General features: G+C 44.7%; 1 protein-coding gene across 1 annotated transcript in view; it reads left to right on the plus strand.

Annotated features, from left to right (window-relative positions):
• Window positions 1–15,294, plus strand: part of IGBP1 (immunoglobulin binding protein 1) — a 111,301-nt gene extending 96,007 nt beyond the window's left edge. Inside the window, exon 6 of the mRNA XM_085608347.1 lies at window positions 14,760–15,294. Coding sequence (XP_085464473.1) covers window positions 14,760–14,896 — 137 coding nt within the window. The 3' untranslated portion in view covers window positions 14,897–15,294. The remainder of the gene's footprint in view (window positions 1–14,759) is intronic.
• The last annotated feature ends 372 nt before the right edge of the window (window positions 15,295–15,666 follow it).

Consider the following 15,666-nt stretch of genomic DNA (forward strand, 5'->3'; position numbering starts at 1 on the left):
AACAATCACAGCACTGAGACTGCCCTACTTGCCGCCACAGACATCCGTACTCTCCTCGACCAAGGCTAAACAGCAGCCCTCATCCTCCTGGACCTTTCAGCAGCCTGCGACACCATCTCCCACCACACGCTAGCCACCAGACTCCACGATGCTGGCATCTAAGGAAAGGCCCTAGACTGGACATGCCCATTTCTCACCGGCAGAACACAGAGAATAAAACTCCTGCCCTTCCTCTCGGAACCAACAGAGAAAGAAATGCGGAGTACCTCATGATCCTCTCTCGGCTCCATGGTCTTCAACATCTGCATGGTCCCCTTGCCACCATTGCCAGAAACCACGGGCTCAACATAGTCTGCTACGCTGATACCCAATGCATCCTCTCCCTTACCAAGGAACCTGACATCACCATGCACAGCTTCCAAGAAGGGATGAAAGCTGTTGCAACCTGGATGAAGAACAGTTGCCTGAATCTCAACTCAGAGAAAACAGAAGTCCTCATCCTCGGCACCAGCCCCTCTGCATGGGACGACACCTGGTGGCCCCCCGCTCTCGTAAACACACCCACCCGACAGACCATACACGTAACCTCGGCAGCATACTGGACTCCTCACTCGCAATGAATCGCCAGATCAACGCCTTCTCCTCCACATGCTTCAACACCCTCCGCATACTACGTAAAACATTCAAATAGATACCTGCAGACTCTAGGGAAATGGTTATTCATGCCCTCATCAACAGCAGATTGGATTACGGCAATGCCCTCTACACCGGAATCAACAACAAACTCCAGTACGCCGCAGCCAGACTAATCCTCGACATCCCAAGGCACAACATCATCACCCAACACCTCAGTGACCTCCTCTGGTTCCCCGTCGAAGTAGGATAACTTTCAAGCTGCTCACACATACAAGGCCCTCCACAACATCGGACCTCAATACCTCAACAACCGCCTCTCCTTCCACGCTCCCAAGACAAAACCTACGATTAGCCATCCTCTTCCTAACCACCGTCCCACACTTCTACAGGAACAGAGCGGGTGGAAGGTCATTCTCCTACCTTGCTTCCAACACCGGGACCGAGCTCCCCCTCCACCTCCGGCGAAGCCTGACACTGGACCAATTCAGGAAAGACCCGGCTCTTTGAATTACTCCAAAAGAGCTGCACCACTCCATTCCCCCGTGCCTTGAGACCCTTACAGGTGAGTAGCGCGCTTTACAAAACCCTGATTGATTGACGGCCTTCCACTTTGCAGTTGTGGCTGTCCCCCTGACAGCAAAAAGTCTCTCAACCTAATCAGTATACACGTGCCGTTGGGCTAAGTTTGTGGCCTTGTGTGCTGTAAAGCAGATTGACCCATTCTGCAATAAATTGTCCGAAGGTCTATCATTTTTGTTGTCCCTTGCCCAGCAAGGCCTTGCTTCGGGCACTGCTAAAATTATTTTTCGTCTCTTACGGCCTTTTTATGGCTGCCTGATCAGCTGTTAATTGAATCACATATTGTGATGCAATCAATTAATTAAAAAAAATGTTATTCCGAGGCACAAAGCATCCATAAAAGCAGTACATACAAAGTTAAGGCTACATAGCATAACATTTGGGTGCACCAATTACAATAAATAAAATACATATAACGTATTGTGATGCGTTTCTTCAAAGGGTTACACCATATGTTTCCTTCTACTCTGTTTGCCCCAGTGGGACTTAAATTTATTCCTCATTTTCCCCCATGTGTGTGTATCTTTTGAGCCTCTCTGCAGTAGTTTCCTTTGGCTCCTTACTTTCAAGACAATATTCCTTGTTGCCATAACTTTGACACTGCGGCTGAGCAAAGTACAGAGGCTCTGTCAATCTGCCTTACAGCACCTTCTACCCCTGACAATCTGAAGGTAGTGACTCCCTTTCATGTTGGTCAGGACATCACTCTTCAATTTTGTTTGCTGCACCTCTAAGGAGAAAGAAAGGCTTCACCAGTTGGATCTGGAAAGAGCACTCAGGATCTCTATCGATTGTACCAGAGACCACCAGGTGGGCGATCAACTCTTTATTGGGGTCACTCGAGCAAAGAAAGGCAAAGGAGTGCAGAAAAGGACCAGACTGTGCGCAGCTTTAAGATCTGCTTCGTACTGGCCAAATAGCAGCCTCCTGAAGGCTTGCTCGCGTGCTCGCTCTACCAGACACCAGGCTGAAACACTGCGTTGCCTCATGAGGTGCAAGTTCTGCACATCAGCCACAGGCAGCGACGTGGATGTCACTTCATACCTTCACAAAACATTACTGTCTGGACCGCCAGGTCTGCTGAAAACGTAGCTTTGCCTGCTTGGTCCTTCCGGAATTTTTGGTCTGAGCCAGTTCATGGACCCACCTTGCTTGAGTATCTATTCAGAAGGAGAGGAATCTGCGGTTAAGTCTCTAGCAGAAGGACAAGTTACTTACCTTTTGATAATGCTCTTTCTGGAAGAGACTCTATCTAACCGCTGATTTCTCACTGACTGTTGCAAATACCTGTTACATGAACTAGTCTCTTTACTTGGAATGATCCCAATTTAGGATTAGCTCTCTATGTAGGTGTGCTGCAGCATCAAGAAAGTAACTGATGTCCACGCGCCTGGGTGGCACCTATATATGCCTGCGCACATCACATCCGATTACGTCGGAACGTAGCCATTTGTGCCACCTGCCAGCATGCAGAGGCACTGCTGAAGGTTTTCAGGATCCACTCTGACACCTGGAGGAGTAATCAAAAGGTGAGGAATATGCTGTTCGGTGGAGCATCTCCCAGAAAGAGCGTTAGCGAAGTTACTTAAAGTAGAGACTTAAGCTGAATACAGAGGCTTCTGGCACTGCGAGGACAAGGTATTCAAGGAGATCAAGATGTGGAGATCGAAGGGCAAGATAAAGTTTGCTAAATCCATGAGTGCAGGGCTTCAGGAGCACATGAAGCTTGGAGGAGCCTCAAAACTGACAAAAATATGAGCTGCAAAAACAAAGTGCAGAGGGGGTTGTATAGAGAGGAGCTTCTTGCCTTACTGCCCTTCACATATGGAATGCAGACCTTGCTGTCCGCTCTGAAGTCCAACATGAAACTCTGCTGATCACTGACATTGAGTTTTAAGCCTGCCCAAGCCATCAAGAAACAGTTTTAAAAGTCCATTCACAAGGCAGTCCTTTACAGTATCCCTTTATCCTCAAATTCATCATCAGGTATATATTTGAGTGCAAGTAATGTAGTCTCTTGTTGCTTTAAGTGTTACAATATGAGGACACCTGTTTGGTTTAAAGAATTTGACTAGTGAAAGAAAAGCAAGGTTTCTTGGAATGTCATATGATTTGTATTGCAGCATTTATGTAGTCCAATGTGGGGCACTGAGGCTCTTGCCTACAAAGGTAGGGCCGTGGTTAGGATGTCCTCTTTATTTTGATCCTATATGGGACATGTTTTCATGTTGTGCATGATGACCAGCGAGGTAGTGGTTATTATCCCATATCGGACTGTCATTGCGAGGTGTAGCAAAACTGTCGCAGTGTCTGAATGTTTGAGATCTGCGGTGATGGTCCTCTGAATTGTCCAGCAGTGTTTGACAGATCTCTTCAGTTATTCTGTGCCTGTTCATTTAGTGAGACCTTTTTTTGGGCTGTACAGTACTGGTGATAGACAATCCTCATAGCAGATTTGTGTTAGAATATAATCGATATGCTACAATTTGCTGATGACCGATGTGTATATTGCTCTTAGTATTGTTATGGGCCAGAACTGTTAGATATGCAAATACATAACTATTTAATGCCATGACAAGCCATAAGTAAGCTCTTCTCAGCCTACCTGCTTATCGAAATCAGTTTGCTGGTTGAGTTGTTGCCACTCTGTGGGTTGTAAGCGGAGGATGCAACTGTCTTTTTGGGCTCTCTTGCTGGGATGTGAGATGGTGCAGTTATCTAGGAAATAGGCATGTTTTTAACTGCCTTCGGAGTTGTGTATGCTCCTGTGTGCTTAGAAGTCTGACACCTAGTGAGTGCCAGAGTTTAGTGGCTTGTACTGAGAAAGCAGCGCCTTCTACGGACTTCTTATGGTAAGGTGGTATGTTGATAAGTTATGCAATCCTGCAGCGCAGTGTTCTCTTTTTTTTGTTTTGCTTACAATGAACTTGTAGGTCTAATGGTCCTTTTTCCTTGGGAGGCTCCCTACACATTGCACCAGGCCAAGCACATTGCCCTTTTGGCTATTACTTGCCAGTATAGTGATTGCTGGACTGGAGTCCTGCGTTTTCTTGGGTGAAGGCAGAGAAGAAGCCTTGCAGCAGCATTTTGGATAAGTTGTATTTTGTGTATAATGAATGGTCGTTCGGCAAGGTATAGTGTTGGCATATTCAAGTTTGGGTATTTTGAGTGTGAAGTTGGCTTGCAGTTTGTTGGTATGCAATGTATGGGAATATACAACCTAGTGTTTTGATTTTGCAGAAGGCACTCTGTGGTGTTAACATTAGGATGTCCAGGATAGGTCTGAATCTGTGGTTACCCCAAGGTTTCTAACTTCTCTTGCTGTTGTTGGAGGGACCTCAAGTTCCGTACGCCATATGGCTGTGGGCTGGTGTTTTGTCATTGTTCGCGGCTCATAATCTCTGTCAGTGTTTTGAGCTTCAGATGATTATTCATCACCCACGTGTTTGTGACGTCAAAGCAGCCATTACGTTTTGAATTGTAGCAGTCTTTGAGGCTATCCAGTTTTAAAATTATTTGGGTGTCATCTACAAAGTTGTAACAGGTGAGGTTAAATGATTTATTAGGTTTTGTAATGTTAACTCCTGACAAACACCACAGTGTTGTGTGAGGAGGTGATGTGGAAGGTGGTAGGTAGACTACACTTTGTCTGTAAGGTAAAAAGCAATCCATTTTAGAGCACGGTCATGAACTCCGAGATCCTGAAGGCTTTGTAGTGAGAGTGGTAATGGACCGAGTCTGATGCAGCTGATAAATCCGGAAGCAACAAAGCAGCTACTCCATTCTTGTCCATCCCAGATGGATATGACGGCTGAGTCTGTGCCTCTGCCTGGTCTGAAGCCGGACTGTTGGTCTGACATTGTCATTAAGTTCTGTAAAGTTAGGGAGTTGATTGAATACTGCATTCACTAAACTTCTTCCTAACAATGGTTCATTTGATATCGGTCTGTGGTTGGCTGGGTCAGATAGGTCAAGGCTTTCCTTGTTGAGTAGAGGGCAAATGCAGTGGGAATGAACCTAGTTCCAGGGACTTGTTGAGTAAGCACCTGGCTACCTCCCCTGCACAGGGTGAGCAAAGGATTTCTTTAAAGATTTTTGGCGATGCTGGGTTTGTAGGTGATCCTGATGGTCTCGCTGCAATTATAATATCTAGAAAATCTTTTTTGACAGGGTATTGAAAGTATGCATTAATGCATGATTATTCTTCTCTTTCTATGTTGATTAGCTCATGTGGTGTAGTCTGTTCTCCCTAAGGACATTTTGAAACTCCCATATTGAAAAGATTGTAAGTTGAAAAACTATTGCCTTATTACACAACTCCCCACTGTCCCTAAGATCATAGTGAAACACTTAGCAGGTTGGCTAGCTAATCATCTTGATGAATGGAATCCTCAAGATTAGGGTCAAGAAGAGTTCAACCCGAGATAAAGCATGAAATCTGTACTAATAGCGAATCTGGATCAGCTGCATTCTTGGCAGGATGAGCGACAGTGTGGATTAATGCTGCTTCTTGTTTTATCAGTAGCATTCTACATGGCCGAACAGGACCTCCTGAGGGTCCACCTTGAAGCCAGTGTGATTGCTGGGCAGCCTTCAGATTGGTTTGCCTCCTTCCATATGAACAGGATTCAATCACTACCTCTGCCTACCTACTGCTCCAGCAACACCTCACTGTCTGTCTGCTCTGTTCCCAATCCTGTTTAATAACTACATCAAGTCTCTTGGTGGCCTGACCTGCTATTTTGAGTTTGCACATCTGGTATGTGCAGACAATATGGAGCTGTTTTTCTGGTGAGTTTTCCACAAATTCCATTGGACAGCTCCGAGATTGCATGGTAGGCATCAGGCAATGGATTGTAACAAAATAATTGTTAATCATTGATGTGTTCTCCAAGACACATTTCTGGCCCTCCATCACCTGTGCCGTCCATCCTATTGCAGATGGTCAAGAATCTGGGAGTGTTACGCTCTCATGCCCTATTTAAGGAATTGACTGACATGACTGAAGCTAACCCCATGGCTGCTAAACAAAAGGGAAGGGAAACAAAATGTTGCCGATATATCGTTCAATTGTTAATGCTTCCGACTTTCTCCTGCCTTATATGTTGTTTATTTATCTTGACGTAACCAAAGGGCAGCAGAACACTGTTCAGTGGTTTTTTATCATCCCTACTGAAATTGATTTTCTTCAAGCCATTTATTGATTTCAAAATGCTTTACCAACCTATTATTTTTTTTTTTTTAGCACACTTTAGGAATCTGTAACGGGCGGTTTGAAGCAGCAAGAAAACCGGGTTTCTCTAGTAATCCAGGCCCTGACCATAGTAGTTCCAATGCATGATGCAGGCTGCATTTTGAATTTGTTCTGTTAAGAATAGGAAGCCAATGCACCTGATGTAATGTACCCGACTCGTCAAACTTCTTTAAGCCAAGCCGTGCATCTGTCTCCTCATTGTGTATCAATTGGAACCACCCTATATTTCTTGGAGACGCTCCTAAATAAGGGTCTAACAAGGATTGAATAATTGCATTGAACACCACAATCCTATATGCAAAGGACTGGTACAGGAATATTCTCCTAATCATCTTAGACTGGTAAAAACAGGATTTATTTGTGGCAGAACTGTATAGATTTAAAGAAAGGTTAGAATTGGAGTGCTAATATTCCTCACCACAATAGATGGCCAAGGACTAGTATCAAGAAAAGTCTAAAAGCTGTTTCCCGAATTTGTTGGTATCGAAATCTCCATCTTGGTTGAGTGTGTAAAGTTATTCATTCAAACCAGTACTGTATCTATCACATTGGCAAAGTTAAGAGGTCATTTGGAGTCCCGGTCTTGCAGCTTAAGAGACCTGTGTGCTTTTCATGTATAGGTAAAAAACATAAGGTTGGATTCACAAAGCAGCTAGGCAAGAGATTGCATTTAAATGTTAAAAAGCAGTAGAGGCATAGATGACCCCTAAAGTCCATCCTAGCTATTTAGTTAAATGTTAATTACACTAGTTGTACAGATTGACGTCTCCTCTGTATTAAAGCCTCCTGACCAAGGAAATGGAAGATGACTTTTTAAGCAGCAGGAACTACGACCTTCTTTAATTGTACGATCTGTGAACTCTTGCCTTGTAAGGAACACCCAAATGTATACCTTCCTGGAATGGGAGAAAAAAAAATGTCCATATTGTAGTGGCGGAGCATAGGTCCTGTGTGTAGGAATGGCAGTAAGTAAAGCCTGGGTGTTGGCATGGCAGGAAGGGAGACTGGTGTATTGTGTTGAAAATGCAAGAAGGGGAGACTGGTGTATTGTGTTTTAATTGCTGCAAGGGAAATCTGTGTGCTGTGTTGGATTGGCAGGAATGGGGACCTTTGTGTTGGAATAGCAGGAAATGGCACCTTTGTTGGAACAGGAGGATGCATGACCTCTGTTGTAATATGAGAAGTCTTGACCTTTAAGATCGAAAAGGAGTATGCATGACCTGTGTGCAGAATGGGATGAAGTGTGACACTTATTATGGGATGAAGTGCAGCCTCCTTCATGGAAAATGCGATAATGAATAGATACACTCTTTTTGTGAGCCCAAAAAAGACAGTGAGTAGTGGTGGTGAGAAAAAGAAGCTGATCAAGTGAAGGACAACATGTTTAGTATAGTATTGTTGAGTTTGCATAGCACTTACCTGTGATGATGTGCCAAAGTATCCTGCTGATGGGTAGCATGCTACTAATTAGATTGTTTTTGGTTGGAAGGCAAGGGTTTGGAGTATGGACTATGATGAGTGTTTTTGTTGCTTCTGTATGAAGTGAAGCAAAAATTATTAGGATAGGAGTACTTAAGATTATAAGGTGTTGCTGTGTCTGTTTGGAACAGTGTGCTAAAGCAAATGTGGCCTCGTTGGAATACTTTTGGCTGGGTGTATAATTGGCAGAACCTATGTTGTTGCAAACCTATGGTACCTGCACTTATTGCGAAGTGAAGTAAAATGAGAAGTACACGTGGTGATGTTGTGCGTACATCCTTGTGTTATTTAGTTGCATTGTTAGCTATGGGTATGATCCTGTTTCTTGTACCCGTTATTGTGCACCATATGATGCTGAGTGGATTCGTCTCTTGGTTGGTATGATGTTTCATTTCTTGAGTAGGAGTTCCTGAATTCCAGATGGTGTTGAATAGTTCTAGTGTCTGCCAGGCAAGCATGCTAGAATGGTGCTGCCTATTGGTGAGTGGAGGTTGCTTCAATTTTTCTTTTTTCTTACAGGGAAGGAAATGTCTGCAGAAGTGCCACTCCTAAAGCATAACGTTTTTTTAGCCAGTATCTTAGCAGTTTTACTTGGATGAAACTTGGGCCTTTGTTTGGGAAGCAATGTGAATTGCCTTGAGGCAGAGTCTGGTATTTGGTATCTGGTGCAGTATTTGGAGGACTGGTGTGATGTGGTCCCATAAGCAAAGGTATAAGATTTGTCTTGATGAAGTCTTTTGGATGGTTGCAGTCTGTGCAGTAATAAGCTGGGGTCCAGAGATAGTAGCTTTGCGTAATCTAAGAAAAACATGACATGGGCGGTGGTCACCTGTAAGGTCTATGGTAAACCTAGATGATGTAAGTTTGCTTTGTGTGGAAAGCAATTCTTGTGACATCAGCTTGTCACTGCAACACTCCCAAATTTCTTACTTTATTAAATGACATTGGACGAGTTCCTGCTGCCAGATGCTTGGTAGCTGGTACGTAGTTCTTCCAATCTTTGGAGTTTAAGATATCCGTTTTGCAAGAATTAGATGGAGTTAGACAGTATCCAATACTTGACTGCTCGGAGATGGTAGCCTAGGCACAATAGTCTAGGTCTGTTGTGTTTTGCCTAGGCACAATAGTCTAGGTCTGTTGTGTTTTCCCTACTTGACCATGTTTTGTGTCATCAGCCTATTTGTGGCAGCTTAGGTGAATCACCTATTGAGGTATGGTAGTGGGCTGAAGCAGGCATTGAAGACCGGTGGTGAGATGATTGGTCCTTTAGGTACTGCATAGTCTGTGCTTAAAGGCAATGTAAACTGGAGAGTGGGGTGGTGCTTGAAATGTTGGAGGTTACGTGAGATCCATGTGTGTTGTGTTGTGTTGTGTACACTATCACCAGGGAGGATATCCTGGTGCCGAGCAAGTATGAGTCTAGCCAAACCTAAGGCTTAGTGGGACTAATGAAAAAGCTAGATCTTCAGTTGTTCAGCTTCAGACCATTGGTCTTCAACCAGTGAGCAGTTTCAGTCCTGCTGGCATTGAACTTGATCCGTTTACTGGGCATCTTACTTGCGAAGGAGAGAATAGCTTTTTGTCGTCGGCATAGGAGAGGATGTGGATGTCCTGCGAATGACGATGCTGGTCAGATGTATCATGTATGCGTTGAAGGTCTGGCTCCATAAGGAGTCTTGCGGAACTCTGCAGATGAGGCCGCAAGCGTCCGAGATGTGTAGTGCCAGGCTAACTGACTGGGTCCTTCCAGTCAGGAAGGAGCAGATACATCAGAGTGTTTATCCTTGGATTCCGATGTTGTGTAGGTGTTGGATGAGGATGGGGTGGGAGACCGTGTCTTAAACTGTAGAGAGGTTTAGGAGGATGAGGGCTGCAGAGTCCTGCAAATATGATTTGTGGTGGCGAGGAGGGCAGTTTCCATGCTGTGATTGGTTCTGAAATCAGACTGAGTGGTGCTGAGGAGTTGGTGGACATTGAGGTATTCGGTGAGGCATCTGCTGATGATTTTCTCTAAACCTTGGCCGGAAGTGGTAGCAGAAAGATCGATCTGTACTTGGCGTGCTTTGAAGGGTCTACAGAGGGTTTCTTCAGTTAATGGAGGATAGTTGCACATTTCCAAGCATCTGGGAAGGCCATGGAAGCGGTGGAGGCATTGAGAATGGTTGTGAGCATGGTCTTGATGGGTTGCAGTCCTCTGGTAGAGGTGTGGTGGGAGCAGAGGACGGATGGACTTCATTAAAGCGGTGGCTTCTCCTGGGGGGATGGGCCATGTGATTAGCATTGGTTCTTTGGGTAAGATCGGGAGGTGTTTGGCAAGGTCTGTCAGGCCCTGTTACGGGTTGAAGTAAATGGGGGTGATTTTGTTCCTTTAGAATTGAGGGAGATTGTTGGTGAGGTCCTCCAAGAGGGGGATCGAGTTGGGAGACAGCCGCTGGTAATCTGAAATCTTTCACAGTGTCAAAGATTTCTTTGCTTCTGTTGGTGCCGGCAGTGATACTTTCTGCCAGAGTGGCACGTATGGTGGTCTCAATCATTTGCTGGTAGCGTCTCAAGGCGTATTTGAAAGTGCTCCTGTCTGCATTGTCCTGGCTCATTCTCCATTAGCGCTCCGATTGTTTGCAATGTGGTTTCATCAGTCTGAGTTCCTGCGTGTGCCAACTGGCATGGGGTCTAGATCTTGTTATATTGCTGTGTTTGAGGGGTGACAGCGTGTCGGTGCAGAAGATTGTCCAGTTGTTGAAATTCTTTTTTGTATAAACATTTTTATTGAAAAGGAAGAAGAAACATAAAGCAGCAATGACATAATAATGAAGTCCGCGGCACATAAGTACATTGTTCAACACAGTTGAAATCTGGGAAGCATCATTCAAACCCTACCCTGCTCTCCATGCCACTGGAATCAAGCTAGCCTGGTTGAAGAGGGGTGAAACGTCGATACCGGTCCTAGGATGCTTGTTTCCAGTCCAGGGAGGACCTGGCTTGGCAGTTCGGGCTGGACTGTTCCCATGAGGCACAGTGTCAAGGTTGATTTGCCTATGGCTGGGTTCAAACGAGAATGGCATGGTGAGCAAAAAAACGATGGATTTAGGCCCAGATCTCTGTACTGGGGTGAATGTATGACATTGTTCTGCATTCTGTCCATCAACTGTTGTTTTTGCATTTGTCACCTCGAGTGGGACGGGTATGCCCAGATGTGGGTCCCGTGCTCTCCATGCCACTGGAATCAAGCTATCCTGGCTGAAGAGGGGTGAAACCCCGAAACCGGTCCTAGGATGCTTGTTTCCAGTCCAGGAAGGACCTGGCTTGGCAGTTCGGGCTGGACTGTTCCCATGAGGCACAGGGTCAAGACTGATTTGCATATGGCTGGGTTCAAAATGTAATGGCATGGTGAGCAAAAAACCTATGGATTTAGGCCCAGATCTCTGTATTGGGGTGAATGTATGACATTGTTCTGCATTCTGTCCAACTGTTTTTGTAAACCCCACCCTTTAGCCATATCCTTGTTAGCAGGTAAATCCATTGCATATCGCACACCTAGTGGGGTAAGTTTGGGGAAACAATATCTGCATCATTCATGCTTGATACGGGGGTGATCCCCCTAGTCAATGCCAGGTAAGGGTACATCATAAATTCCAGAGATATCCAGCAGTCTGTCGCTCACGTTGTAGTTCTACAGTGGGGTACAAGCAGATGCTACCCCTGTATCTATTCCAGTTCCCCCATTTATGATCCCATTTCCTAGGGCAACCCCTGTTTTTAAAAACCTATTTCACAGCAATCATTACTCTGTCCATGTCGGCTGCCCAATCGCGCAGAGCCGGGATCACCCCCACTCCCCACTTCTGAGCGATATTGCGCAGTTGTTGAAATTCTCGATGGCTTTGGAGGGGCTGTTGCTGTGTTTGGTGCAAGGGTGTTGAGAGCAGTGTTCTAGTCCTTGGTAGTGATGCTGCTCCCCTTTCTGAGGATCGGTCTAGCAGTGGTGCTCTTCGACTCAGAGGTTGCCAAAGGCAGTGAAATTTGGGTCTAGGAGGTGTCCAGCAACATGATAGGTCCTTGTACTCATTGAGTGAGGCCCAGGCTTCCAAGTTCTTCAACAAGTGCTTTTGAGTTGGGGTTGGCATGGTCTCCAGTTGGAAGTTAAGGTCTCCCGAGTAGAATGTCATGGCTAGCGTCAAGGGTGAGTGGTGCAACTAAGTTGGTGATAATGTTGAAGTTGGAGCGTAGTCCAGGTGGTCAGTAGATGAGTGTGCCACTAAGAGTGAAGTTGGCTGTGATGTGGAACTTGAACAACAGGTGTTTGAGGATCACATGTCTGTGGAGATGGTGCAACTTATGGTGTTCTTGTGGATGATGGCGATTCCACCTCTGAGCTTGTGAAGTCTGCCCTGCCTGACGATCTTGTTGTGCTGTGTGGGTGGTTGCAGAACTGTGAGTGAGAGAGTGGTATGTTACTGTCGATGCAGGTGCAGTGAGTGTTGGGTGTGGCTAAGTGCATTAAAACGCTCAAGAAGGGCAGGAGATTGCTCCTTCCGCGTTGTGCGGTGATGCAGCAGCATAGGGGTGGTGGCCGGAGTTGACACGTGGATAGTCACATCGGGGGGGGGGGGGGTGGGGGGGACATGGGTTCCTGGCCCTGGACGTGGTCCAGACACGGACGTTAGCAGAAGAGCTTGCCTTTGGTGGGCCAGTGGCACGTCTGAGTTGCACCCATCTTCAAATGGGTCCTGGGAGGGGGAGGAGTGATGGGTAATGGTAAGTCCAGTGATTTCGCTACCTGTGCAGATTGATGATGGGATATTCAGAGATGTCATTTGTGCATGTAAATGATGAATGTTTCCTTGTATGCCACATTTCTCTAGTCTCCGTTCCAGCAGTAGTAGTGTGGCAACTCCATTTCTGTCCACTAGTAGGGTTTATCCAAGACGTCGCAGCTCTTGGAAGCACAAACAAATAAATGTCACATATATGCAAAAATCCACCATATCTGACTTACAAGTATCTAATATATTTTGAATTCATAAACAGTCCTATGTAGTTAACTTTACCAACAACAAACATCTTAAGTGTAAGAATACAAAGTATTGTAATACAAATAGTTCTAATTTATAAGGGTTGATTGATATGTGTAAATTGTCGATGTTTTGGTCTCTAAAAGGTAAACCCCCATGAGACCATCTTCAGGCCAATATTTGTATAGAATGACCATCTCTTAAATAATGACTCCATTTATACAATACCTACAAGCCCAATGCAATGTCAACCTTTTTCGACCGCTACATTGCAGATAGTGGGCTTTGATGCTGCTGTCTGTTGTTGCCATTATTCGTCTCTGAAACTGGTAACTTCTGACACATTGAATTCATATATTAACTGCCGTACCTCAAATCAAACTCCGCACCATTAAAGAGGATTTACGGATATAAAGTACATCGCATTGAAACTGTAGGTATTGTCGACATGGAAGTCAGGCTTGGTGATTTGATGAAATATCACTCCTATGCACACCTGGAGGAATGTTGGTACCTGGGCTCCTTACCTGGTTTCAGTGATGAGCAGTAAATTATTTTATGAGGCTTTTTTCAGATTGTGAATGGTTAGACTGTTCTTAATTGAGCATAGATGAACCCACTTGTCCGTTAGGGTGTGACGTGTTAGAGTTATGGCATGTAGATTATAGTGACCTTGAAGTGAGGATATCCTGGAGGACTTCATGCTCTGGTTTTCTCAATGGATACACTTGTGCAGTTATATTCGTAGGGGCCGCTCTTCTTCCTGCTGCTGGGGTCTGAAGTGTTGTGACAGTTACTTGTTTATGATGATCTAGTTCTTGGAATAAACCCATGCTTTTAACTTTTTGGCAAAGGCTGTATGTTGCTTTAGTGTTTATTTTGTCCCATTACTTTGTATTTTTATTGGATTTTTCAGGATAAACAAGTCTCTAATTTGTTTTAAAACGTACGCTATGTTCTTTCTAACTGATTAAAATTTAGTGTGCCAGCTGGCCTCTCCCCAACCTGGAATACGAACCACCAGAAAGTCTTCACTGTTTCGCTGCCCATCCTCCACCCTGCGCCTGACTTGAAAGTGTAGCTCTGCGTGAGTTTGATAGTAAGATCAAGAAATGCTGAGGTTATGTTTGGCAAATCTAGTGTAATAATCGTTGAAGTCAGAACTAATCACACACAACCAAATGCTGCCAACCAGTATACAGTATTGAACGATGGAATTCCCAGCACTGTATAAAAAATGGCCCTATTTTAAGAAAGCACTGTTATACTGTCCAGATGCTCATAACGTCAACCCTCTTGGAATCCGACCCAGGAGGCGCAATTGCCGGTTTGCAGGATACAAGGTTGTCTTCAAAGTCGGAATGCTTGTGACAGTTTTGGCTTTTAACTAGTTTACACAAGCTTGTGTTGTCGCTATGAAGCCTTCCTCTCTGTTCTACAACACTTTTATTTATGAGGGAGATATGATTGTTTGGCTTGTAGTGCCTGTCCCTTCCATCCTCCGTTCTGATATAGGCCATCACAAATGCCGCCACTCTACAATCTACTGTATAAGCTGCATTGTGAATGCAGCCTTTTCTGTGGATTTTGTGTAGGGGAGAATATTTTTTTTGGGGGGGTGGGGGGGGATTTGTTTATTTATAGGTCTTTAATGCTCTGAGATTTTCGTAATAAAAACGATAATTATTCACTTTGATTCTTTTTCATTGCATAGTCAATCTGTTGTATTCATTATATTAGTCTGACTCATTTCTTGGAGATTGCTTTTAACCTCTGCCTGTTTTCCTTGCCTCTAAAAGAATCCACTGGTGAGGAAGAGGAGCAAGCAAAGGAGGAGAAACAGGACGATGATGAGGCTGTCCTCAAAGCTCGTGCTTGGGATAACTGGAAGGATGATCACCGCCGAGGATATGGCAACAGAAAGAACATGGGCTGATCTGTTCCAGGGGCGGGGTGTTTAGTTTTCCACAAGATGTACATACTGACAGATCCTGTCAAACAGGTGTTTGGAGTAGGCCTGTTTTGATGAGCTGCTGTCTCACGTTGTCTTTTGTGGCTACTGGAATGTGCCATGGTTTACACTTGGAGTGTGGTAAGTCAGAAGAGGGCTGAGCCAGTGTGGATTCGGACTGTGTGACTCAGTATCCCCCAAGCCGGCCACAAGAGAGCGTGATGGATACGCCAAAGACACGCATCCACAGATATGACAGAGAGACCTGATGAACTTGAGCTTCAATGCAAACCAACACATTAACATTATATCTACTTCCTATTTATTACTTTCATTTGGCCGTCATTTATTTTTAAATAAAGTGCTGGTTGCTCTTTCTTCCATTTCATGTATGTATATAGATATTTGCATAGAGCACAGCTAACCAAAAGACATCCTACTTATGTACAGTGTCAAAGCCAGGAATACAGTTAACAAATGGTTCAGGAGGTAGCTGGGTTTTAAGAGCAGAAGTGTACTGCATCGTGATGTAGTGCTCTTTAACGATGTGCGTCCTCCACTCTTTTGTAAATTGGAGCAGGGGTGGCAGTCCTGACGGATACAATGATGTTGTTCCATGATATAGCTGTGAACCATGTTTCTCTGATGAAGAGCTCACCAGTGTTGTGATTGGCAAAACGGTCCAGGATATTTGGAGCATGGAATACTGAAGCGTGCGTTGAAGAGCATGACATGAAGTGTTAGTTTGAAGGTGT

The sequence above is a fragment of the Triturus cristatus genome, chromosome 5_2 (genome assembly GCF_964204655.1).
Source record: "Triturus cristatus chromosome 5_2, aTriCri1.1, whole genome shotgun sequence".
NCBI lineage: Eukaryota > Metazoa > Chordata > Amphibia > Caudata > Salamandridae > Triturus > Triturus cristatus.